General features: G+C 37.1%; 1 protein-coding gene across 1 annotated transcript; it reads right to left on the reverse strand.

Moving 5' to 3' along the window:
- Positions 1–16,902: 16,902 nt before the first annotated feature.
- Positions 16,903–18,716, reverse strand: LOC131044974 (uncharacterized). The gene is made up of 2 exons (XM_057978472.2): positions 18,296–18,716; positions 16,903–18,031 (listed from the first exon to the last, which is right to left on the reverse strand). The coding sequence occupies exons 1-2, from the start codon at positions 18,573–18,575 to the stop codon at positions 17,328–17,330; spliced, it is 984 nt and encodes a 327-aa protein (XP_057834455.1). The 5' UTR covers positions 18,576–18,716; the 3' UTR covers positions 16,903–17,327.
- Positions 18,717–26,903: the final 8,187 nt, after the last annotated feature.

A 26,903-nucleotide genomic window follows, 5' to 3' on the forward strand; every position in this document is an offset into this window, starting at 1 on the left:
GTTGGCATTTTGCATGTAGATTGCATTAATGATATGTTGTCATTGATGTCAATTGAAGCAGTATAATGATATTCATGATATTGTTAATGTTATTGTTGTTGTTGCTTTTGTCTTCTAAACCAATAAGAAGAGAATAAAGAAAGCACGAAGAGAGTAAGAACAAATTTGTAAGATGTGGTAACCAGTATGTAAAGTTTGTCTTGTAAACCGGTGAACCGGTATGAAGGGTTAAACATGTCTATGTAATGTAACCGGTAAACCCTAACCTGTTGATAAACCATGACTGGTCATGTTTGTTGGTTTATTACTTGTTGAGTGGAAATGATGGAGACACATGTGATCATTGTATAAGGATATGTTCAAATTGGTTTGGCGCGTTTGTTTGATTTCTTGGAAAGGAGCAAAGTGAATTGCATCTAATGCACAACGTTGGATGAGTTACAAAGTCCAATGGAGTGGTGATCATGGAGCAGTTGGAATTGTCTTGAAGAATGTGAAGAGATTGTCATGATTTCTAATGATCAAGATTGTACTGACTTGTTTGTAATATCGATGATGAGAATTAGGTTTTTGCTTGTGTTATCGACCTAATTTTTTGTGTATTTAAGGTCGATGAACTTGTTTGTAAAAGTGTTGTCAAAGTTGACAAGATTGGTAGAAACTTGTGAGTGTGCAGTTGCCTAATTGGTGGATGGATCTGTACTTTGAGTAAAGACATATTGAAGGTTATAGAAGGATTTGATCAAGCAAATGTAGTGCTATTTAGACAGATCAAGAAAACCTGTTGTTTTCTAACAATTATAGCAAGAGTAAAATCCCCTAACCGGGTAAGCTCTAACAAGCTTGGTTACTCATTAAATCCTGTAACAAGGTGGTCCATTATCATGGATTCTTAAATCCTCCAACGAGGTTACTCCTAACAGGGTATTGTGCTTTTTCTCAAGGCATACTTGTAAATCCCTTAATCGGGTGATTCCTAAACAGGAATTAGTTCTTAATAGGACTTATTGTAAAGCTCTAACATGCTTTGGCTCTTAATAGGGAAAACTTCAGAAGAGTTCAGATAGCTATCTTTGTGAGTCACAGCTCACAGTGGTTTTTTACCTATTTGGGTTTTCGACGTATAAATATTTGTGTCAAATGGTGAATTCTTTTGTGGATGTGATGTTACATGATTAGATTAAGTTCTGATGAAGTATTGAAGGTTATTATTAAGCATTGTTGATTTATATAAAGGTTGAATTTATTTACTATTAAAGTTGTCATAACAGTCAACTGGTTAATGTTAAGTATTCTTATGAATATTGATCTTGATTGAGATATGTTTACTTTGTTTGGCTGAGTTTGAGTTTGGGAACTTTGTATCAGTTTTTCAATATACTGATTCACCCCCCCTCTCAATATTCTACCAGATACTTATTTTTTCATCATACCATCAATTGGTATCAGAGCATCTCAGGTCCTCTTTATCTAAAGCCTAACAGCTTGAGGAAAAGATCTTGTAGATCATGATGAAGAAAGAAGGTTCAAAGTTCAACAAAGATAACTATAGAATATGAAGCGACGGAATGAATATTTACATCAAAAGTCTTAGTAGCCACCTGCAACTTGGGTCATGTGTGGTGACTTCAATATGGTTGAGGTGGCAATCGATAAGGACAAAATTTTGCCTTTTCGATGGGCAGCTGGCGAGAGGGAAGCCTGGTACTATATGCGTAATAATTTGGGTCTTTTCAACCCCAACACCAACTGCTGTTGCCTTGGTGGGGTTTGGCATAGTTGGTCTAATTTCAGTGCTGGCTCAGATAAAATATTTAAAAGGCTTGATCGTTCTATGATAACTATGCAATATTTTTGTTTTTCTAAAGATCAAGATCTGTTTGTCACTCCTCTCATTGATGTGACACTGTCCGACCACTTCCCCATAAAGTTTAGCATTGAATGGAAGCCAGCTAGGTCGTGTCCTTCCAAGATGCAGTTTTACTTCAAGACGACTCTCTTGCATTATTAGACCATGATGGCCCACATTCAAAGGGTTTGGAATTCAGAACCAAGGCCTCATCATCACACTGGCTGGATTGCATGGTGGAATGATGCCATTACCCGCTCAGTGAGGTTTTTGCGCATTTATGGTAGATAGCTTGCCATGTATCGTAGAGGCTCGTATGACGCGACCACCAAAGATCTATGTGCTACCACAAAAGCTCTGGCCTCGAATCCATTTGATTCTAACCTGCAACTTTGATTAGCCCAGCTCTATCATTAGAAACAAGTTGTAGATAATTACTTTGCCAAAGGAGCTCAAATCAAAGCCAGGTTACATTGGCTCAAGGTGGGTGATAGGGCCTCCAAAGAATTTTTCCTGGCTTTGCGCGCCCGTCATACCTCTATAGGGATTTAGAAAATCAAAGAGGGGCATGTTGTTCTCACCGAGCTGCCTGATATTCTGCAAGCTTTTGTCCGTCATTATGAGAAGGTGTTCACGACGTAGGGAAACTCTCAGTCCAAAGCCCAAGCTTTGCAAGATTGCTTAGCTGTTGTTCCCAAAATACTTTCCGAGTCTCAGCAGACCTTTTGTGATCTCTTATTGACCATTGATGATCTCAAGGAAGCCTTTTTTTCTATGGCAAATGATAAAGCCCCTGGGTGTGATGGTTTTCCTTGCGAGTTCTATAAATCCCTTTGACCTTGTGTTGATCCTAACCTACATAAGGTCTACCTTGAAGCTTTTCACTCCTAGTCCTTGGCAAAGATGCTTAACTAGGGTAACATCAAATTTATCCCTAAGGCTGATGATCCGAAGAACATTTGCAATTGCAGACCTATTACCCTGCTCAATGTCTCGTATAAGATCGTTGCCAAATCCTTGGCTCTCAAGATTCATCATCTCCTGCCCTTGATTGTTCGTCTGGAGTAGATTGGATTTTTCAAGTCCAGGTTTATTCTGGATAATATTATTGTCGTTTGGGAAGGGATGGACAGGGCTCGGCACTCCAAACAGCAGGTAATCTTCCTTAAGATTAACTTCACTAAAGTGTATGTTCGCATTGAGTGGCCATTTACTTTGGCTATGCTCAAAGCTCTTGGCTTTGGCCCCAGATTCATTCAGATTGTCTAGATGTTATTCGGAGATGCCTCGACCTGCATCACCATCAATGGTCATCAATTTGAGGCTTTTGGTCTTTTTAGATCCATTCGTCAGGGTTGTCCTCTGGCTCCTACTTTATATGTTCTTACGATAGAGGGTTTTGGGTACTTACTTGCTAATGCCATCTTTATTGAATGTGCTCGTGGAATCTCCCTGCCTGAGTCACCTTCTCAACTTGTCAATGGCCATTTTGTGGATGACTCCTTTCTCACTCTCATTGAGGAAGAAGATAATGTTCAGGATACTCTTCAATGTCTGGACACTTTTTTCTTGGCTTCCGGCTCAGCCATTCAATGGCACAAGACACAATGTAATAGATAGTCTTTTCTTCCCGCCCTACCTTGGATTCTTCAATATGGATGGAAATGGCTTCATCATGGCAAAAAATTTTGCTTTCTAGGCATTCCTTTTTCCTTTCAATCTTTGCCTATGGATCTTTGGAATGTTGTTTTAGCCAAGATTGAGAAAAAATTAGCCTATTAGATAACCAAGCCTCTCTCTCTAGCTGGTAAATTTAAAATTTGTTCGAAGGTTTTGGCTGCCACTCATGTCTATTACTCTTCATGTTGGGCTCCTTCTAAGGCCTCTTACATGAAGTTGGAAATACTTATGCAGGATTTTCTTTGGGCCTCTGGTTCTGACCATCAAGGTTTTCATAGATTTGCTTGGGAGTATTGTTGCCTTCCCAAGGAGTCTGGAGGGCTCAGCCTTATCTCTACTTAGAAACAAGGGCTTTCTTTATGTGTTAAATAGATCATCAAAGCCTTATCTAGCGATGAGGCTTGGAATATCCTTCTTCACCATTGCATTTCTTCGGAGTTTCCTGCCAATAGTTCGGCTTGGAAGGGGATTGGTTTTCAAACCCTTCTCATTATGAAAGACTCAGTTCAGATCCAGGGTATTTTTGTTGTTAAAAAAATCTGATGTCCTTGGGAAGCTATTAAGTCTTAGCTTCAGTGGGCGAGTGATGGTTTTCGTGATGGGATCTTCATGAATCAATATAACCTCTTGTGGTCACCTGTTTTTCAAGTGCAAGGGTTACTGCTAGCCAAAATCTAAGGTACTTGTGCTCCGCATTTTCACAAACGCGGCATTAGAACACCTAAGGACTTGTTTTCGGGAGTTTCTATGAGTCTCTGGTCATGGAATGACCTCTAGGTATCTCGACCTAATCGACAGACTTATGACCTTCTGGTTTCGACCTTACCCTCACATTTGTTACATAAGCTTGGCATTCAGTCTATCAAACCTTGGTGGAAGGATTGGAAGTGGTATACTTGGACTCCTTTCACCAGCTACAAACCCAAAATAAGTTATCTATGGTTGGTACCTCATTTTCCTATGGTCCATATTCTTAACTAGTGGTGGCATTTGCAGTCTTCTCAGAAATTCTGGAGACTCAGGTTTATTGTTATTTGGTCCGCCACCACTAAACCCAAGATTGCACACTTTGCTTGGTGTGTTCTTTTTCAAGGGTTGCCTTTGGGTTCTAGACTTAAGCATTTGGGGGTTCTTGATCCCCGGTTCCCTTTTTGTGGTCACCCAGAAACTTTTATGCACATTTTTTGGTTATGTAGAAGAGCTCAATAGTATTGGAGTTGGATCCATGATTTCTTTCAGCCTTAGTCCTTTTCTTGGCATATGGCTCTTCTAGGAGATTCGCCTAGAATACCCTTCAATTTTTCCCAGATATGGCATGCTTTCATAATGGAGATCCTATTTACTCTTTGGAAAGATAGAAATGTTGTTTTTTTTACTCACAACTCTTTGGATATTAGTGTCTCTCGTTATGCTAAAGCTTGCATTTGTAATAATGTATTAATGTAGATTCAGGTACAAGCAGATAAAGTGGCTATTGAGGTGGGCCACTTATAGGAGTTCCTTCAGCATTGGGGCAATGCCCCTTGTGCGGTTTCCAAATTGCTGCCGAATTTTGTTTCTGTTGGCATTTCAATAGAAAGAAAGATTGTTGATATTCATTAAGGATATTGAGAAGATTGTTGAAGATTATTTGATATAACTGAAAAGGGATGATAACTGTCTTTATAACATTATTTTGTCATTGATGTCGAGAAATTGATTTTCTGATTCAGTATGATGTTGCCATATCTTAAGAAGTATGTTTTGATGAGTATTAAGTGGTTAGTAAGTGACACAGAAAGAATGTGATAAGAAAGGGGAGAAATAAGTTATTCAATGGGCAACTATTACCGAGTTAGACAATGATGAGATCGTGATGTTTAGATTGTTTTGATATCCTACATATGTTGTTGATTGTAAGGTTAATACTATACTATGTCATCGAGTAAAGAACCTAGTCGGTAAACCCTAAGGAACCTAGTCGATAAACCCTAAGGTTATCAATATTAGTTAATGAAGGCGGAATGTCTACCGAGTAAAGTTTAGTATTTACCAAGTTGCAACCAATTTATGACAGATTGCATTGGATGGATAAAAGCATAATTTAAGGAAGGATGTTGATGAGTTGGAGATGAATAAATGATTGGTATGTCGTGCATGAAGCTTGTTAAGGATCTACGGCAATAGAAGATCAGCAGGAAGATCTACAGCATAGATTGAACCGCAATAACCTTGTGCAAGTTCCAAGAAAGGAATGCAAGTCCCTAGGCAAGGTAAAACATTTTCAGATTGAAGGATGCGTTGAACTTGGTCAAGATTGAAGATCTGATGGCTAAGATTGATCATGGGAAATGTGATCAAGGAGATTCAGCGGTTAGCAAATTGTTTATAAATAAGGAATTGTTGATAAACAATGTATGCGGCCAAGTGTAAGCACAGGGATGCTACATAGTGATTACCGAGCACAGAAGCTTGAAGACCTGTTTGAATAATAGAGGAAAGAGCCCAGCAGAGGGACAAGATAAGTCCTATGACAAGATTGTTTTGAGCAAATAAGAATCTGCTCTAGCATTTTAGTTGTGAAGTTGCGGATATATTTATTACTATTGTTTATTTTGTAAGTAACAAAAAATCTCTTAACCGAGTGGACTTAACAGTCTTATTTGTAAACCCTCTAGCAAGGTAACATTCTAAATGAGTGTTTGAAATCCTTTAACAAGGTCACTTCTAACAAAGTGAAGATCCTAACAGATCTGAGGGAAATCCCTTAACCGGGTCACATCTAGCAATGTGTTTGTAATCTTTAACAGGATTTGCTTTTAACCGAGCATACTCTAGAAGATTATATTTCTTAGTGGGTCTGAAATCCCATAGTGGTTTTTCCTTATTTGGGTTTCCACGTTAAATCTGGTGTTATATGTGTTATGATGATTATGTGTTTATGAGTTTGCATGTTTAGCAGTTTTTGGTTATATTGCTGAAGTTTAAGTTACTGAGGTTGAATATGTTGATTTTATGGAAGATTAAGTTTGAATGATTCACCCCCCACCCTTCTCATCTTGTTAGCTATTGGCATCAAAACTTTACAATTGGTATCAAAGCTTTGGACTCCGGAAGAAAAGTTTAAAGGTAATTGAGGCAAAGATCCGAAGATGTATAAAAGGGATGCACCAAAGCTGAACAAGTCAAGTTTCTCCACATGGCAGAAAAGGATGAAGCTGCATTTATCAGGAATTGGAGAATATGCAACATATTATTTGGAGAATGATTACGTACCACGAAGCACCAACCCGATGATCTTGGAAGAGATAAAGGCAAAGCAAGAACATATTCAAGCTATGATTGAAATAACATCAGCATTGACCGACTCAGAGTTTAATGACCTAGAAGGCTGCAATGATGCAAAAGCAATGTGGATCAAGCTCATATCTGTGTATGGCAGTGATGAACATGTTCAAAGAGAAAAAGTAGATAGTCTAAGAGGACAACTTGAATCCATGATAATGAATGAAGGTGAGAACATAACCCAATACAATACAAGGTTAAAGGAGACTGTCAATCAAATTAAAGGAGCGGGAGGAACTATAATTGAAGAAAAGGATGTAACAAGTAAGTTGCTTAGAACCCTTCTACCTGCTTATGCCATTCGAGTCTTTGCAATCAATGAACTAAGGTCTGTACCAAACATGCCAGTGTCTTTGGATGCTACTATTGGTAAGCTACATGCATTTGAGTTAAGTAATTTTGATAACATTGGGTCTTCGGTAAATAAAGTAGAATCTGCATTCAATTCTTTTCATATTGGTGAATCTAATGATTACAATGATAGAATGAGTAAGTACTCTGAAGGGAATCACAGTGGAGCAAGTGAAAGATTCCATAAGAACATGGAAGAAGTGCACAAACTGTATGAGGAAATCAAGAAGCAAGAAGAGTTTGAAGCATTATTAGCCAGAAGGTTACCGAGAGGAAAAGGTAAGTATAAAGGAAAGCTACCTTTAAAATGTTTCAATTATGATAAAATAGGACATATGGCTTCTAACTGTCCTAACAAAGAATCTAGTGAAAAGAGAGAATACTGAGATAACAGGCAGAAAGACAACCAATACAAAGGACATCAAGACTTCAGAAGGAGAGACATAAAGACATGCCTAGTAGCTGATGAGGAATCCAACGATGATAAATCTGGTGAAACTGATACTGAGGAAGTTGTTTATGTGGCTATTAAAGATGGATCAGATGAAGAAAGGTATGAAGAAAAGGCCTAATATCTCACATAAATAATAATGATTCTTGGATCATAGACAGTGGATGCTCACATCACATGACAGGTGATAAACACAAGTTTGTTAAATTAGAAGACTATGATGGAGGCTATGTAAGATTTGGTAATGATGCACCATGTCCGGTGAAAGGTAAAGGATCTATAACACTTCCTGACAATGCTAAATGTGATGATGTATACTAGGTTGAAGGATTGAAATACAATTTGTTGAGTGTAGTACAGCTAAACAATATAGGATACCAAATAGAATTTCAGAAAGGAATTGTCAAAGTTCATGACAAGCATGGAAAGTTAGCTGCTACCGGGACACAAACAAAAGGTATACATTTCATCTTGACTCAACTCAAGTCAAGTGTCTTTATGCTAAGATAGATGATACCTGGTTATGGCATAAAAAGTTTTGTCATGTAAATTTTGATAATCTGATCAAAATAAGCAAGAAGCACAGAGTAAGAGGTCTACCAAGCTTAGAAAAACCTGAGAATGTTATATGCCAAGGATGCCAAATGGGTAAGATGACAAGATCAAGCTTTACAAGTAAGTCCTACACTTCTAAAGGAATTTTAGATCTAGTACACATTGATCTTTGTGGTCCCATGAAAGTTCAAAGTTATTATGGTGATAAATATTTCATATTATTTGTGGATGATTACTCAAGGATGATGTCAATTATGTTTTTAAAAGAAAAATCAGAAGCTTTTCAAATGTTTAAATGGTACAAGGAAAGAGTTGAAAATGAAACATGAAGACAACTGAAATGTCTTAGATCTGATAGAGGAGGAGAGTTCACTTCTGATGAATTTAACTTATTCTGCAATGATCATGGTATAAAAAGACAAGTATCTACACCGAGAACACCTCAGCAAAATGGGATAGCCGAGAGAAGAAACGGATCAATTGTGGATTGTGCCAGAACCCTGATGATAGAAAAAAGGGTACCTCAAACATTTTGGAGAGAAGCAATCAACACTGCAGTTTACACCCTAAACTGAGTTCAACTGAAGAAAGGAACTATGAAGACACCATATGATATCTGGTATGACAAGAAACCTAATGTAAGTTATTTTGAAATCTTTGGAAGTAGATGTTATGTTCACAAAGATGACAGAAATGGAAAGTTTGATCAGAAAAGTGAAGAAGAAACATTTCTTGGTTATTCTTCTAGAAGTAAAGCATTTAAATGTCTGATCAAATCATCTAACAAAATAGTAGAAAGTGCAAATGTGAAAATTGATGAATTTGCAGAAAGAAATGATGAAGGAAATTCCAAAGAACCAGAAGATTATGAAGAATTCGTTTATGTTCAATCGAGGAGTCCTACCAAGAAAGTTGCTGAAGAAAATGAAGATAATGTCCAGTTACCGAGTGATGAAGAAGTTCATACAGAACCTACTGAGCCTATATTAGCCAAATATGTCAGAAGACATCATGCATCAAGTCAAATTATAGGAGATAAGGATGATCCAGTAATGACAAGAAACAAACTGAGACAGAACACATGTCTAATATCCGAATTTGAACCGAGAATAGTAAAAGAGGCATTTAACAGTGAAGATTGGGTAAATGCTATGATAGAAGAGATTGATCAAATCAAGAAGAATGACACATGGACACTGATCCCAAGACCGAAGGACAAAAATGTAATCGGTACAAAGTGGATTTTCATAAACAAGTTAAATGAAAAAGGTGAAGTCATTCGGAACAAAGCAAGACTAGTTTGCAAAGGTTATGCTCAAGAAGAAGGAATAGATTATGGTGAGACTTTTGCACCTGTGGCTAGACTTGAGGGAGTAAGAACATTATTGGCATATGCTGCTTTCAAAAATTTTAAGGTATATCAAATATATGTTAAATCTGCATTTTTGAATGGTATACTAAAAGAAGAAGTTTATATTGAACAACCTGAAGGATTTGTTGAAGACAAGAGTAAAGATCAGGTATGTAAATTAAACAAAGCTTTATATGGTCTGAAACAAGCACCTAGAGCATGGTATGAGAGATTGCACTCTCATTTAATCAAGATTGGTTTTATAAGGACAAGTGAAAACAACAACATGTACATGAAGAGTGATGAGGACAATGGAATACTAATCTTAGCCATATTTGTTGATGATATTAATTTTTTGTGGTAATGACTCCTTATGCAAGAACTTTGGAAATGAAATGAGCAAAGAATTTGAGATGTCATTAATCGGTGAGATAAAATATTTTATAGGTTTACAGATACTACAAATGAAAGATGAGATCTTCATTACTCAATCCAAGTACATAAAGGAAATCTTGAAGAAATTTGGAATGGATGATTCTAAACCAGTAAGTACTCCTATGACTACTAACTATAAACTATCAAAGAATGATGAATCTACATCTGTTGATGAGACACTTTACCGATCTATGATTGGGAAGTTGCAATATGCATAGTAGACCGGATATAGCACATGCAGTAGGTATTGTTGCAAGATTCTCTACAGATCCCAAGGAAACCCATATGACAGCAATCAAGAGAATTTTCAGATACTTGAGAGGCACTGAAGATTATGGCTTAGTATATGAAAAGAGGAATGATTTTGATTTAAAAGTTTATACTGATGTTGATTGGGCAAGCAACATAGATGACAGGAAAAGCACAAGTGGTGGAGCTTTCTTTTTAGGAGAAAGACTAGTGAGTTGGCTTAGTAAGAAACAAGGATGTATCTCACAGTCATCAACAGAAGCTGAATATGTTGGTGCAACATTGAACTGCACAAATATAGCATGGATCAAACAATTGTTGGAAGGTATAAATGAGAAAGTTACCGAGCCAGTAACTATATTATGTGATAATACTAGTACCATTAACATTTCAAAGAATCCGGTAATGCATTCTAAGACAAAACATATTTCTATAAAGTATCACTATCTCAGAGAAGAAGTTCAAGAGAAGAAAGTTGTGCTGGAATATATCAGTTCAAAGGAGCAATTAGCAGACATCTTTACAAAGCCACTGCCAAGGGACACTTTTGAGTATCTCAAAAGCAAGTTAGGGGTCCTACCCCTATCTTCTACTCACTGACAAAGTTCGGTGAAAGCATCAATTCGATGAATCTACAGAATATTATGTGTGGATTGATGCTGATTTAAGCACTTTAGAAGGTTTTCTAAAGGTGTGCAGGAAATAGTGAATAGAGACAAGTTGCTCTGACCAAGACTAAGATGATACACAGCAAGGCAAATCACTTCACAGAGGAAGAAATCATGATTTAGTTCTTTTACTTTTTGGCATTGTTGTCAAAGGGGGAGAAGACTAAATGGTAAAATCCTAAATGAAGAAGATAACAAAAGACTAATGACATGGGGAGAAGATTACAAAAGGGAGCCAAGACAGCAGCTCAAAAGCCTAATGAAAAAGGGAGAAGACTTCAGGAGATTTTAACAGCTCAAGGATAACAGGAGAAGTCTAACAATAATCTAAATCTGAATCAATTTGTATATCTTGTTGGTATTACCATTTAAAAGTTGGTTTTGCCATCAATGCCAAAGGGGGAGATTGTTGGCATTTCAATAGAAAGAAAGATTGTTGATATTCATTAAGGATATTGAGAAGGTTGTTGAAGATTATTTGATATAACTGAAAAGGGATGATAACTATCTTTATAACATTATTTTGTCATTGATGTCAAAAAATTGATTTTCTGATTCAGTATGATGTTGCCATATCTTAAGAAGTATGTTTTGATGAGTATTAAGTGGTCGGTAATTGACACAGAAAGAATGTGATAAGAAAGGGGAGAAATAAGTTATTCAATGGGCAACTATTACCAAGTTAGACAATGATGAGATCGTGATGTTTAGATTGTTTTGATATCCTACATATGTTGTTGATTGTAAGGTTAATACTATACTATGTCACCGAGTAAAGAACCTAGTTGGCAAACCCTAAGGAACCTAGTCGGTAAACCCTAAGGTTATCGATATCGATTAATGAAGATGGAATGTCTACCGAGTAAAGTTTAGTATTTACCGAGTTGCAACTGAGTTATGATAGATCGCATTGGATGGATAAAAGCATTATTTAATGAAGGATGCTGATGAGCTAGAGATGAATAAATGATTGGTATGTCGTGCATGAAGTTTGTTAAGGATCTACGACAATAGAAGATCGACAGGAAGTTCTACAACGCAGATTGAACTGCAATAACCTTGTGCAAGTTCCAAGAAAGGAATGCAAGTCCCTAGGCAAGGTAAAACGTTTTCAAATCGAAGGATGCATTGAACCTGGTCAAGATTGAAGATTTGATGGCTAAGATTGATCATGGGAAATGTGATCAAGGAGATTCAGCGGTTAGCAAATTGTTTATAAATAAGGAATTGTTGATAAACAATGTATGCGGGCAAGTGTAAGCACAAGGATGCTACATAGTGATTACTGAGCACAGAAGCTTGAAGACATGTTTGAATAACAGAGTAAGGAGCCCAGCAGAGGGACAAGATAAGTCCTATGACAAGATTATTTTGAGCAAATAAGAATCTGCTTTAGCATTTTAGATGTGAAGTTGCAGATATATTTTTATTACTGTTATTTTGTAAAGTGACAGAAAATCTCTTAACCGAGTGGACCTAACAGTCTTATTTGTAAACCCTCTAGCAAGGTAACATTCTAATTTGAAATCCTTTAACAAGGTCACTTGTAACAAAGTGAAGATCCTAACAGATCTGAGGGAAATCCCTTAATCGGGTCACATCTAGCAATGTGTTTGTAATCTTTAACAGGATTTTCTTTTAATCGAGCATACTCTAGAAGAGTATATTTCTTAGTGGGTTCGTAATCCCACAGTGGTTTTTCGCTATTTGGGTTTCCATGTTAAATCTGGTGTTATATGTGTTATGATGATTATGTGTTTATGAGTTTGCATGTTTAGTAGTTTTTGGTTATATTGTTGAAGTTTAAGTTACCGAGGTTGAATCTGTTGATTTTATGGAAGATTAAGTTTGTATGATTCACCCCCCCCCCTCTCATCTTGTTAGCTATTGGCATCAAAACTTTACAGTCTCTGTCGACCGCACTCCACCTCGTGGTTATCGTCATGGCTGAAGTTCCTCTGCCCGACGCTCTCAAACCCCATGGTCCCAGGCTCCTCACCGCTCCTCTGGTGGGAGAGACGACATGTGGAGGCGTCACTCGACTTCTCCTCCACGTCGTGGGTTTGCCTTGAGGTGGCCTTCTGCTGCTCCTATTACTTTGGCTCCTACTGCCGGTGATGGCTCTGGGTGGTCTGCTGCCACCACCTCCAAGTTGCCTCACATGGATTTGGCTATTTCACCTCCTAGGTGGGAGGAAGGAGAAGAAGAAAAAGATATAGAAGATGGATGGTTTGTGTCGGACCTGACTCCTGGCCTCGCTGATGTATGGGGCAAGAAAGATGATCCAGATCCTCCCTCCTCGACTACCACTGCTTTGGCTTCTTGAGGAAGTTTTTTGATGAATAGCTTTGTTTTTTGACTCCGTCTTATTGTCGTGTGACTCTTGTGGGGTGATCTTGTATCCCCTGACCCCTTTTTGTAAATATGTACTTTAATATTATTATCTAAGAGAGGAGGCCTATTCATCAAAAAATTATTATGACGATTTTAATTTTTAGACATAAAAGCATGTTCACTACTTTTAAGAATACCAAACTGAATTAATTTAGCTTTCGCTTGACATAATAAAGTACAAAAGATATCATAAGTAAGTTTATTAGATAAAGAAGGAATAGCTAATTAAGCATGAATATTAGTAATAAATTGTTGAAATTGACGAGAAAGTCATTTTCTACGAATAATATTAATTAAACGGGAAGAATCAAGCCTAACTACTAAACCATTTAATTGACTATTAACATAATCAAACTTTAATAAAATTTCATCTATGGTTTTAAAATCTATATACTTGAGGTCTTCAAGTTGATCTTGAAGCTGAATTTTTTGGGATTCATTTGAGCTACTATAAGTTGTTTTTAAAAATTCTCATGCTTCATATGCTTTTGTACAATTGCCAATGAGAACATACAAATTGAGAACCGTTGAAATACCAATTAAACCAAGTGCTTCCTCATTTTGATCCTTCCATTTGTCTTGGTCGGCTTGAGGTGTAGTTGAAGCAAACTTTGAGTTTTTATTAGTAGCAACATTCAAAAGATGCTTGAAACAAAAAATAAAGGAAATATGCATTTTTCATGAATGATAATTTGAACTATTTAATTTAATTTCAAGAATTAAAATGAACAGGATAAATTTAAATGAATAATGGTTAGGTTTTTTTTTTTAAAAACCTCTTTTGAAGAAAAAATAAACCTCCTTGATTAAAACTGAACCAAATTTCAATAATAAGTAACTATATATATAATTAAAATCTTTATTAAACAAATTCAAATTTAAAAAACTATGATATAGTTCCATTCTTTTGGGTGTTTTTTTACTTAGTCGTGGTAAAGTTTTGAGACGATAGATTACTTTTAAATGAGGCTTGGGCATAAAAATCTCCTTATTTCAAGAAATGAACAAATAATGTTGTAAAGAGGAATAATATAAACATTACAAATATTGGAATGATTTTATATAGAGCTAGAAAAACGAATTATTTTTCAATTTTGTTTCTATTGTAGAGAGAAAAAAAGATATATTTCAACCATTCATTTCGTTTCTACTCTTAAAAAAAAATTATATTTTAAAGAAATTTGATTTAAAAGAAATTAATAGAAAAAAAAATTAATATTAATTTTTTTTATTAAAAGGCTATATTAAAAACACTTTAAACAAAACTAAAATCATAAAATATTTGAACTTTTTAATATAAACCTTTTAAACTTTGTTTATATCAAAAAATAACTTAATAAACTTCTTTTAAAACAAATTAAATTTTTATTTTAAAATAAAATTACTTTGTACATGTAAGATAAGGAAAGAAAACTTAAACCGATTAAATATTAAACTTGCATGTAATAAATGAAGAACTAGGACGTGAAGGAAAAGAACAAAAGAAACAAAAAAGAAAAATTATGACAACACATGCAGATAAAGTAAACAAAGATGTTATAATAGAAGCGTGTATCATCCATACAACTTTTGTACATCATCTTTTCATACAATATTTCTCTATTGCAATTTTTTTTCCTTGTATATAGATGTGGTGCTTTGTCTTGTCAAATAGCTCATCTAAAGTTGATGCATTGCTTCTTATGACAACTTTGCTCTATTATCTTGATTTTGAAGATCTATCAATCTCATGTATAAATTTGAAAACATGAGCACAAAATCATGTGAACACCTCGGAATTGTTTACAATTGATAGGTCTTTTGACACTTTTTAAGCTTTTTTTCTAGGGCATAGGAAGGAAGTTTTATTAGAAGTACCTTATATACATGAAGAAACACTTCTTGTTGATTTAATTAGATGTTTGACTACTCTCATTTTTTACCTTCAAAACGTAATAGTTTAGTAGGCATTCCTCTCTTCTTCAATGCAATAGCATTTACAGTTCCCATTGCTCTAGTATCAAGTGTATTGTCAACACACCCCATAAAAGTTATTGCATTTTGCTTCTTATTCAATGTTGAAGAAATCTTTCATGGGAATAAAATTATAATACCAACCATGCCTCAAATGTCAAGACACCAATGACGGGTCGATAGCATTCCATACAAAGCTACTATGTTAGATGACAAAATACTCATCAAAACATGTATCTAATTCTCTTTGACCAATCTAAAAGTCAAGTGTTTAGTCATTCCAACTTTGCAAACTGAAGTTGTATCATGAATAGGTAGGCTTTTCTACTAGTTCTTGAACACGCTAGTCTAAGTGGCTTCATAATTAACACAAATAACATATGATCTATGGACCTAGAAGCCATGATATAATCTCAAATTCACATTGAAAGGTGGGTAACCATGACTAAGGAAACCAATTTTACCAAGAATCCACGATGTTTCTCTTCAACTAAGTGGCTCCAGAAAGACTTCTTTCCTTTGGAGATCTTTGACTACTGCATCCATGCTGATTTAGCTAGCCTTCTAGCTAACATAATTGATCTATTGTAGCTCATTCTTGTAGCAAGCGGGAGAGTTTGTGTTTTTTCCTTCTAGCTAACAAAATTGAACTATTGTAACTCATTCTTGAAGTAGGCAAAGAGAGCTTGTGTTTTTTTGTTCGTCACCCATATACCAAAATATATCATTAAACTACTCCAATGCTTGATTGGATAAGCAATTTTCTTTTGGGAGACTACCTTTTGAGTTGTGTACTGATGCCACTTATGTACCCTATTATTTGATGATTTTTGTTCTCTCTAAATGTGTAAATATGGCTATCCATTGTAATAATTTCACAAATTCGAAAAAAAAATCCAGCAAGTTGTTTGCCAACAAGGGAGTAGAGTTTTCGCTCTCATGACTTGTACTTTCTGCTTTGGACAAGACCTGGATCTTTTTTGGGAAGATATACAATGGTTAACAGTGGAATTTGTCAATGTGAGTTGTACAAAGGTAAAGAGATGTCCTCCATTATTCATCTTTTATGTTTAATTAGCATACTTATAATTTAAAAAAAATATGTTAAATATGTCTACAGATATTCATTTTGAAAAGAATGGTTGATTTCTCAAATACAAGCACACACCTAAAAAGACCCATAAAATTACAAATCTAACAAAACAAATCTGCATTTTCATCCACCATGTCATACACTATGAATTTCAACAAATAAATTGAGAAGACAAATAGAGAGAATGAGATGGTTTGTAACATAATACAAGAGAGCAATTATAAAACTGGCATAAATGAAATTGTTTCTTCTTTGTATTCACTGGAATTCCCATTTCCAAAAAAATATAGAAAACTCACATAATAAAATTGAAAATCTTTAAACCTTAGCACACATTTTGATGACATGCTGCAAATTGAAGGAAATCTGCATATAAACATCGCACAAAACATCCACTACAATCTACATGTAAGAAACCTAAATAATAAAATTGAAAATCTTTAAACCTTAACACACATTTTGAAGACATGCTGCAGATTAAAATATATCTGTATAAAAACATTGCACAAAACATCTACTACACAATTCACAAGCCTGAACAAAAACATCTGAATTAAACTTTATCATCAATCTATGGAAATTTTAAATAGGAGCTTTGGTCTTGTCTGCATAAGTCTAAATTCATGCTACAGAACTAAGAAGAATTTCATTAACCAATGAATGGTTGTAATGGACAAACACATGATATAGCAAATTGTCTCAGGCAAAAACATGACAGTTGTGAATGGTAGAAAGATAGACAAGAAGAAATCCTGGAGGTGCTGCCTCTGTTACACTTTGACAGTACTTATATCTATGCTCAACTGAATCAGACCGTCATCAACTAAACCCAAAAGCATTTTGCGGGTCAGATTATTTGTGTCTCTCACTTACACACAAATTTACAGATTATTTCTCTCTTACATACACACAAATTTACATGAATGCAAACAGCACCAAGATTGTAATCCAACTCCCACTTTCACAAAAGGGTTTCAAAATGACAAAAGGGTAGGCTCAAAAGATACACATTCCATATTCTTCCACTGCCGCAAAGCAAGAGCATTGTCCAGTCGATGAGTGGACCAATGTCTGTTCCCCATATGGTAAACTGTGACAGAATTGTAACCAGATGTAAACCATACTACACCACTGCTTGCAGATACTTTCCAGAAAGTGTGAATTTCATGTGATAAATCTAATTCCTGTTCTCGTGTCCACAGATTATGCTCTGTATCCAATTTCCAGAACACAAAATGCCCATCACCCCCACCTCCATCCCATCTGTACTCAATTGCACGATAGTTGTCATGGGTGGAACTTGATGCCAATACAAATTGGTTTTCCTCATAGGTGGAATCAGATGCACAAACTAATAGATTTCCCTCCCATTCAATGAGGCAATGTGGATAGCCTACTGAGGCAGGAATGAAAATAGAAGAACTCCATTGGTCTTGATTAACATCATAACCTATAATCTTGAAAAAAGAATCACTGCCATCTCTAAACAAGGCCTCGACATCATTAATTTCGGTTATAGCAATGAAATAAATGATACCGTTCAAAAATAGGGGATTCTTTAAAGAAGGATAAAAAGATAATGAAGCAATAGAGCGCAGTAGAGGTGGACCCTTATGCCACGAATTGGTTTGGAAATCAAACACCAGGGTATATGCTTCATTCTCATCAACAGAGACGCCTGCTATCACAAATTTTCCAGTATTATGCGTATAACAAATGCCAACAAAAGTACTTGTGGATATAGTAGCCACTTCAGAAGATAAAGACAATTTTCTTAAAAACTTTGTCACAGGGTTGTACACCCAAAACACTTGGAAATCCGAAAGCTCATGTGGACAAAAGAAGCACATCAGCCCATTTGATGCAGAAACTAGCTTTAACTCCGTATTTAGAAAAGAACTGTCTAAGCCCTCCCAAGAAAAAGGAACAATTGAAAGATTACCCGTTTTGGGATTGTAGGAGCGGAATTGAAAGGTTTCCCGCATCATTCCTCTGACTGAGTTGAACTCATGGAAATAAAAGATCGATTCCGGTTGAGAATTCTTGTAATGGGTGTCTGCAAAAGATGGCTCAAAAATCATTGTGCGCCATCTCTGTACCACTGTACACATCTTCAGCACATCTCTTGTTGAAACCCTCGAAAGTATTTTAGTGATAAGCCCCTCGCAGTATTCCACCTGCTCTGCACTGCTTCCCGCTGTCAGTCTGGGAATGTTCGCCATTTTCAAATAACCCAGTTCTTTTATTTTCAATGCGAGCCTTCTTCAATGGCAGTACTGGAATTGGACAAAGTAAAGAATTGCGCTCAAATAACCCCAAATGGGAATTTGCAAGTGCCGCGGTGATGGGAATTATACTTATGTTATGTGAACAAAGATTGTAATTATTCTATGGTGATTATTCAATGTGTTATGAAAAAGAAATCGAATTGTTGGAATTTGCAGTATATACTTGATCCCATTTTACAAAAATTAGAATTGTTTGAATCTTTCTTGATATCCCATTGTTACAGAGAAGTTAATAAGATTGCAGATTATTTGGCAAATTTAGTCATTGATAGCAATGCTAATCAGCGAGAGGTGGGTTTTGAGGAAATTCCTTTTAGGGTATGGAAGGTTTGCAACAATAGTCATATGATTTTCTTGATTAATGTCGATGTAAAATTTTATGATGATAATTATTTACGCTTTCCCCTTTCATTTCAAGTATTCATGTTCGTTGTCTAGAAAAGAGTTCGAGGTCATGGTATTTGATATAATAGTGTTTTTTCAAAGGTTTTTTGATACTTTCTTTTTTGGCAGGAAGGTTTTTGGCTCATGGGATTTGGCACAGGTTTGGAAAATTTTGTCTTTTTCCATTGACAGCAGCTATGAAGTCTACATTTGAAAATTATCCGACGGTTTTTTTGGCAAATTATCATATGGGCTCTATGCAAAACTGATATTATATGTGTTGTGCCCACATTTTGTATGTGGTTTTGGGCGGGGTGTATAAATTGATCTGTTAGATGCTATAGGTTTATTTTATGAGCTGTGACCAAAGGTTTTCTTCCCAGGGTTCTTTCCTCTGGTATGCTCTTTGAATCCTGTGTAAAAAATAAAAAATATTAATAAAAAAAGTTAAGTGGAATAATCCACTATTATTGACAAAAAAAAAAAAAAGATTGTAATTATACATTAATAACAATAATTGTTGACCCTAAGACCTTGTATCATAATAATATGACTTCAATAATGATACTATCATGATTTTAAGCTTAGACAATATTGTTGACCAAATACTAAGGGATCGTTATATATTAATCCACAATATCGTATGTGTTACAATACTCATGGTTCATTTGTACACAAATTAAATCAATTCAATGCACAACAAAAAATTAGTAAACATTTATTTATTAACAAGGACTAGTTGTAGCTCATTTGAATTAAACAATAACAATCAAACTATAAGTACCAAAAAAATAAGTCAAAATTATATATAATAAAAAATTAGCTTATATGCAATAATTGTAGGTTCTTTACTTGGCTTAGATCAAATACTATTTGACAACTAAGTTCTCCCAAAATCTTCAACAAATCATTTCACACACATTTATGAAAATGATGAGTTATTTTTTGAAGGAGTTAGAAGAACGCAAGAAGTCCAAAACATGGATAGGGAAGTGTCTTACTAGCTTCATAGAAAATTGTGAACAATATATGATTTGTTATATAGCCCTACAAAATAATCTACAAATAATGCAGTGGGCAAAAATAAGTAAATGTCTAAATATTGACACATTGAACATGGACTATGTTTCTTTAGCAAGTTCAATGAATTTACATGTCTACAGCCAAATAAGGAAACTTTGTGGGCAAGAATATGAGAGAAAGGAAAGCTCATGAATAATCTATTTTGTTTACATAAATAGATATTTGGAAGAACACTAATTTTAGGTTTTTGAAAGTTCTTATGATTTTTTATTCTTGAAATTTAAATACATTCAATAAAACATTAATTTATCATTTAGTTTTAAATTTCAAATATCCATTTCACAATATGTAAGTATTATATATGAAATGTTTAATAAATTTATTTTACATTTAAAAGATATGACTTAAAATGGTTGGATGATAAAACTATAACATCTCAACTCATGAGTCATATGATCACGAGAAACATCATTCTACTCACCTTTAATAGGTACCATCACCTTTAAGCAATCTTTACAGAGCTAAATTCGTGAATGACACTATGCTAAATAGACTTTTAGTTCATGTAACCAAATAAATGGTAAGAGATCTGATGCATAAAAATGTGCTTTTACAAAGCTAGATTCTTGGGTGAGATAAAATCGCTAAAACTTATCGGCTTTTACATCTTTCCTCTTTCCTTGTCTTCATTTATTAATGAATTATTATCTAAGTTATTCTCATCTTTCATTTTATTTCCTTTGTCCATCCTCCATGGAGGTGGTATCCAATTCTCATGCATTTATCTTCAAATGTTTTATTCATCTTCATTTCTATTTCATCTAACTTTTAATGTTAATGTTATCTTATTAATCAATACATCCATTAACAATGTTGTTCCATAAAAATATTATCTATGTCTAGACTAATATTTTGAAAATCACTATAGGCATTTCGCTAACCACTACATTAATATTCTATAACATAAACTTAACTTTGGATCATGACCTGGGAAAATATGGCTTGGTGCTAAGTTTGTTATTAGTGAGGCTACTAGAGCCTCTGGTGGTCTGGTCACCATGTGGGACCCTTCCCATTTTTCTGGCAGTTTTCTCTCCTCCTCGGCCAACCTTTTGGTTTTTGAACTCTCCTCCCCAATGGACTCCTGCATCCTTGTTAATGTTTATGCCCCTAATGTCCGATCTGGTAGATTAATGCTCTGGAATGATATAATAGCTCTAATACAAAATGATGCCAATGCTCACTGGCTTATTGCAAGTGATTTCAACTCCCCTTTGATTCCACCTAAGAAGTTGGGAGTCCTTCTTGAATACTTTGACAGCATGACAGATCTAGCTGATTTCATTGGTAGAAATGGGTTAATGGATGTGGAACTATCGGAGCAAAAATTCACTTGGTCCAATCTTAGGAAGGAAAAGGATCTTATCCAGGTCAGACTTGACAAATTTCTCATCTCGGGTAACTAGGGAATTGGTCCAGCCTTGAAACTCACTACCCTCCCCAGAACGATCTCTAACCACAACCCCCTGAACCTATGGAATACCATTAGTGTTGTTAGGAGGAAGTATCCTTTTCGGTATGAAATTATGTGGAACTCTCACCCTGAGTTCAAGGACTACATTAAAATATGGTGGAGCACCAACATATCCGGTACTCCTATGTTCAGGATTGCCTAGAAGCCCGACTTGGTCAAAAGAAATGTTTGGGGATGGAACAAATACACCTTTAGAAATATATTCAAGCAAAAAAAGGAGCTCAATAATAAACTGACTCCTATACAAGAGCGTATTGACCAAGGTGACTCCCCTAAAGCCACCCATATGGAGGAGGCAACCCTCCGCAGAAAATGGAAGGAAAATTCCCACAAAGAGGAACTATATTGGAGATAGAAATCCAGGGTTCAATGGCTCAAAGAGGGTGATAAAAATACTACTTTCTTCCACATATCTACTTCTATCCATAGGCGTAGGAACCACATCTCTTCCCTCGTGGATGAAAACAATCTAGTATTCAATGATGTTGACAACTTGGGCCGTTTGACTACCAATTACTTTGCAACCTTATATTAGGATGATGACGACCGGGGGGACCCTATGGGGGAGGACCTTCTTAACTGCCTCCCACCACCCCTCTCGATGGAAGATAAAAACCTCATCTTGGCCCCTGTCTCTGAGGAGGAAGTCAAGTTTATTGTTTTTTCTATGGGCCCCTTCAAATCCCCGAGTCCTGATGGTTTCCCCTCGACTTTTTTTCAAGATTTTTGGGATGTGGTAGGCCCTGATGTTGTTTTGGCTACTAGAGATTTTTTTCAGATCAGGAAGGCTCCTCAACAAACTCAATCACACCTTCATTTCTCTTGTTCCTAAAACTCAGGAGGCATCTTCTCTCAGGGACTTCAGCCCCATCAACCTCTACAACACTGTTTATAAAATCTTCAACAAAGTTCTTGTCAATAGGCTCAAACCTTTTTTGGATCCTTTGATTAGCCCATCCCAGAAGGGTTTCGTTCCCGGCCAACAAATTCTTGATGTGGTCATCTCTACTCATGAGATTATTCACTCCATGGATAAATGTCTTCAGGTGGGGATGGTTCTCAAGCTTGACATCTCCAAGGCTTATGATAGGGTCAATTGGAACTTCCCCTTCAAAGTTCTCAGAGCTATGGGGTTTGGAGACAAACTTATCAAACTTATTGGGGAATGCAGTTCTACTGTCACACCCCCTGGAGAAATTCAGGGCCTCCAGAGGGTTGCGACAAGGGGATCCTCTATCCCTCTACCTTTTCATCATCCTTGTTGAAGTGTTGGCCTCTAACCTGAACTCTTTGGTTTGCAAGGGTACTCTATTGGGTATCAAGCCTGCCTCTATGCTCCCCCCCCCCCAATGTTCTACAATAGTTTGTTGATGATACGATCCTTTTTGGTGTCTCCTCTGTTTGGGAAGCTAAGGCTTGGAAATCCTTTCTTAACACCTATGCTCTGGCTTCTGGCCAACACATTAACTATGATAAGAGTAGCATTTACTTCTTACACACTAACGCCCAACTCCAAGATAAAGTCTGCAGAATCCTTGGCTATCAAAAAGCCTCCCTCCCTGGCACCTATCTTGGTCTCCCACTAACTGTTAAGGATGTCTCTAGTTCCTTTTGGATCTCTATCCTTGAAAGAATGCAGAAAAAGTTGGCTGGCTGGAAAGGTAGATTTCTGAGTAGTGTGGGGAAGTTGTGGCTTCTTTCCTCCTCCCTCCAGGAGATCCCCATGTACTTTTCTCCTTGTTCAATATTTCTGCAGCTATGGGTGCTAAGTTGGAAAATATTCAAAAGGCTTTCCTTTGGATGAGAATGGAAGAAAAGAAGAGGCTTGCCTTGATGGGCTAGGACAAAGTGTGTCTTCCCAAGGCCATGGGCAGCTTGGGAACTCGTAAGATCTCAAGATTCAATAAGGCCCTTATGACTAAAATTGCCTAGAAGCTTCTGAACAAGGATAGAGATTGGAGTAGGATCATTGGGGCTAAGTACATGGGTAATGCAGAGTTTTCCTCTGACCTAAAAGAGGAGGACCTTCCCAAGGGTTCCAAAATCTAGAATAACATCTTAAGCTGCAGGGACCCTTTATCTCATGGTTTGAAGTGGATTATTGGAAATGACAGGAACATTCTTTTCTGGGAAGACTGTTGGTTAGGGGAGCGACCCCTTGCTTCTTCCCCCTTCCTAAGATAGTTGTAGGAAGCCACTAAAGGTTTCTTCAGTGAAAGGATCAGTGACTACTTCAGTAATTGCACTTGGAGGGCCTTGGAGGACTGTTGTGTTGACTTCTCCTTCATCCTTCTTGATGCTAGAGAGCTCCAGAAGCATTTGGATGGTATATTCCTCCCCCTGTTCCCTAGGGATGAGAGACTTATTTGGAAGTGGGACCCCTCTGGAGACTTTTTTGTCAGGACTGCCTACATCAACTTACTCAAGGAACCTGTCTCCCCTATCTGGAAAGAGGTCTAGAATCCCCAACTCCTCCCCAAGGTCAATTTCTTCTAGTGGACTGCCTCCTCAACAAAATTTTGACTCAAGACAACTTGGTCAAGAGCATTTTTCATTTCCCTAATAGATGTATCCTCTGCAAAGATGATGAAGAAAGTCTAGCCCATCTCTTCCTCCACTATGCCTTCACTTGGGAGCTTTGGGGGATGGTTTATAGTAAACTTAATATCAGTTGGGTTATGAATGACAATTTGGTAATTTTGTGTCAGGAGTTTCGGGTCCCCTCTTCCAACCCCTTTATCCAACAATTATGGAAGCAGATCCCCCCCCCATGTTAGCTGGTGTATCTGGAAGGAGCGGAATGATAGGATATTCAAAGACAAAGAGACCTTTGTGGAAATGGTGTTTGCTCAGTTCCTCGATCTAATTCTTAAGAACATCTATGTTTCAAACACTTGAATGGCATCCAAGCCCCCCTCTATCTAGGACTGGGGAATTTCCAGATGTTGGAACCTCCCCCCCTCATTCTCTCTTGTTGACTCCTCTAAGAGACTCCTAAGACAATGCACAACCTGGTTCCCCCCGACTACTAATTTTAAACTCAATTTTGTTGGGGCTACCAGGGGAGGCCTAGCTTCTGGTGGTGGGGTGACCAAATCCCATCTGGGGGCCCTTGTTGCTACTTATGCGGGCTACCTAAATGGTCATTCCTCTAATCAGGCTGAAGTGGTGGCCTTAGCTTGTGGAATCTGCATTGCCCTCTCCATGGAATCAAAATTATGGACATTGAGGGGGACTCCATGCTCATCATTAATGCTATCAAAGGGTGGAATAAGCTTAATTGGACAATTGAGGGAACCATCAGGGACACCTTGAGGATTATCTTTGGGCTCAACTCATTTAGAGTTATGTATATCTATAGGGAAGGCAACCATGTGGCAGACACCATGGCAACCATTGGCCTAAACCTCTCAGGGGTGAGATGTTGGAGAGGTCACAAATCACTCCCAGACTATGTTAACTTCCTCCTTCAGAAAGATAAATCTAGGATCCCCACTAATAGTTGAGTGGATGCTAAATGCTTTCCTCCCCCTCCTCTTCGGGTTTGTATGGAGGTGGTGGATTTATAATTCAAATAATGGGAATATTCCTCAGATCCCTTCGGATGAGGTGGTGACTCGTTCGGCCAGGATGGAGACGATGCACACATTGTTGTGTTGGAATTTCACTTGGGCTTGCAAAGCCATGATGAAGTACGACTACATTGGAAACGTGTTGGCTTTTGTCGATATCTACTGGCTTCAAATGCCTCGTAACCAAAAAATCATTACTAAAAGTGACTTCTTATTTTCCCATGTGCCCAACCTCATTTCTCATTTATTGACGCTGGGCTCGCACATTCCTCATTTTCTCTTCCTGGCTTGCTTCTCGAAGGGTCTCTGCAACTTAATATGTTTTATGAATAAGGAAGCTTTTTTGGTAGACGAAATGGGGGGCAATAGAGTGAGATATGAACCAGAAATCCAGACGATTTTAAAAATGACCCTCTCGTCTGGAATTTCTGTGTTGAAGGTGGAATTGCTGATTTTCTGGACTGCCTAAAGGGCCATGATGAGCAGCTCTCAGCTGCTTTCACCTCCTCCTGGTTTGGAAGATGAGTCTCAGTTGGTGGCATTACCTTTGATGTCTCTAAGGAGACCATTGCCCAATCTACAAAGCTAACCCTGGATGGCCGTCGCTGGAAGCGTACTAGCCATGTTGCAAACACTAAGGGTTTGAAATGGTTTTTCCACAACCGTGAGGAACCTATCAAGCTGCAAGATGGGTTTGCTCAAGAGGATCTCAAGTACCCATGGAACATGATTTGCCTCATGATCATGCAATACTTCACTCTCAAAGACAGGTATAAGGTATTCTACTACTACCATTTGTGCTCCTCAATCACTTCCACAATAATGATTTGCTTTGTCTATCATTTTATTTGTTGAACTCCTTAGAGAGCTCTATTAAGGACACTATTGACCCTAAGCATGGGGATAAGCCTCCTTTCCTCCTCCACCAGAGTCTTATTTACAAGTTGTATAAATTCCATGAGGATCTCTGCCCCCTTAGAAATCTTTCGCTCTCTCAACCCCCAATGTCGACTCCCCAACAGCTCGCGGCCTTGTCTCTGGCTTTCCCTAGATTCTTCCAATATCCCTAGGAGGGCTTTGACATGGCCACCATGTCCTTGCCTACCTATGCCTCGATTGTTTCTCTTTCGGCGGTCTCCCCTAGCTTAACTCTACCTGCTTCCCCCAGTGCTTCTCGCTCCCTATCCAAGGGAAAAAAAAAAACCCCGCTAAACACAAATGCATTGTCTATGATGACAATTCTTCAACTGAGGACATTGAGGACGACAACCCTTCCCTAGACTTGGAGGTTAAAAGGAGATCCTCTAGAATTGCTTCCAAAGGCCGTAGGAAGAAGACTTCGGTTATTGAGAATCTGGACTCTGAGGAGGGCCTAAAACTAAGGGGGGCCCTAATGGGGATGTTGATAATGTTAATATGACTAGGGACCCCATAGTCCCAACCACTGTTAGTGCTGTTGACATGACTACGTATAAAAGGAAATCCCAAGAACTCATTAATGATAAAGATACAACCCCTTTGAACATGGACACTGAGGGTCTTATGAGTGTGGAAATCCCTGACAACAATGCTCTAGATCCTGGAAATTTGGATAAGGATTTAAACTTGGCCAAATAGGTGATGCATTCTATCCCTTTGATAGACCTCGTTAAGGATATTGACAACTCCATTGTTGATGGCGAGCCCAAAGAGACTACGGAAAATACTGATGACTTGGTTGTCGAGAACCCCCAGGAGGCCCCTACTTTG

This window comes from Cryptomeria japonica, chromosome 1 (genome assembly GCF_030272615.1).
Source record: "Cryptomeria japonica chromosome 1, Sugi_1.0, whole genome shotgun sequence".
Lineage (NCBI taxonomy): Eukaryota > Viridiplantae > Streptophyta > Pinopsida > Cupressales > Cupressaceae > Cryptomeria > Cryptomeria japonica.

Excerpts from the sequence above, each read along its gene's own strand:
- LOC131044974 (XM_057978472.2), bottom strand. The coding sequence starts at position 18,575 with ATGGCGAACATTCCCAGACTGACAGCGGGAAGCAGTGCAGAGCAGGTG. Across the intron at positions 18,032-18,295 it reads CTCCTACAATCCCAAAACGG|GCGTCTCTGTTGATGAGAAT; the intron begins GTAATCTTTCAA and ends TTGTGATAGCAG.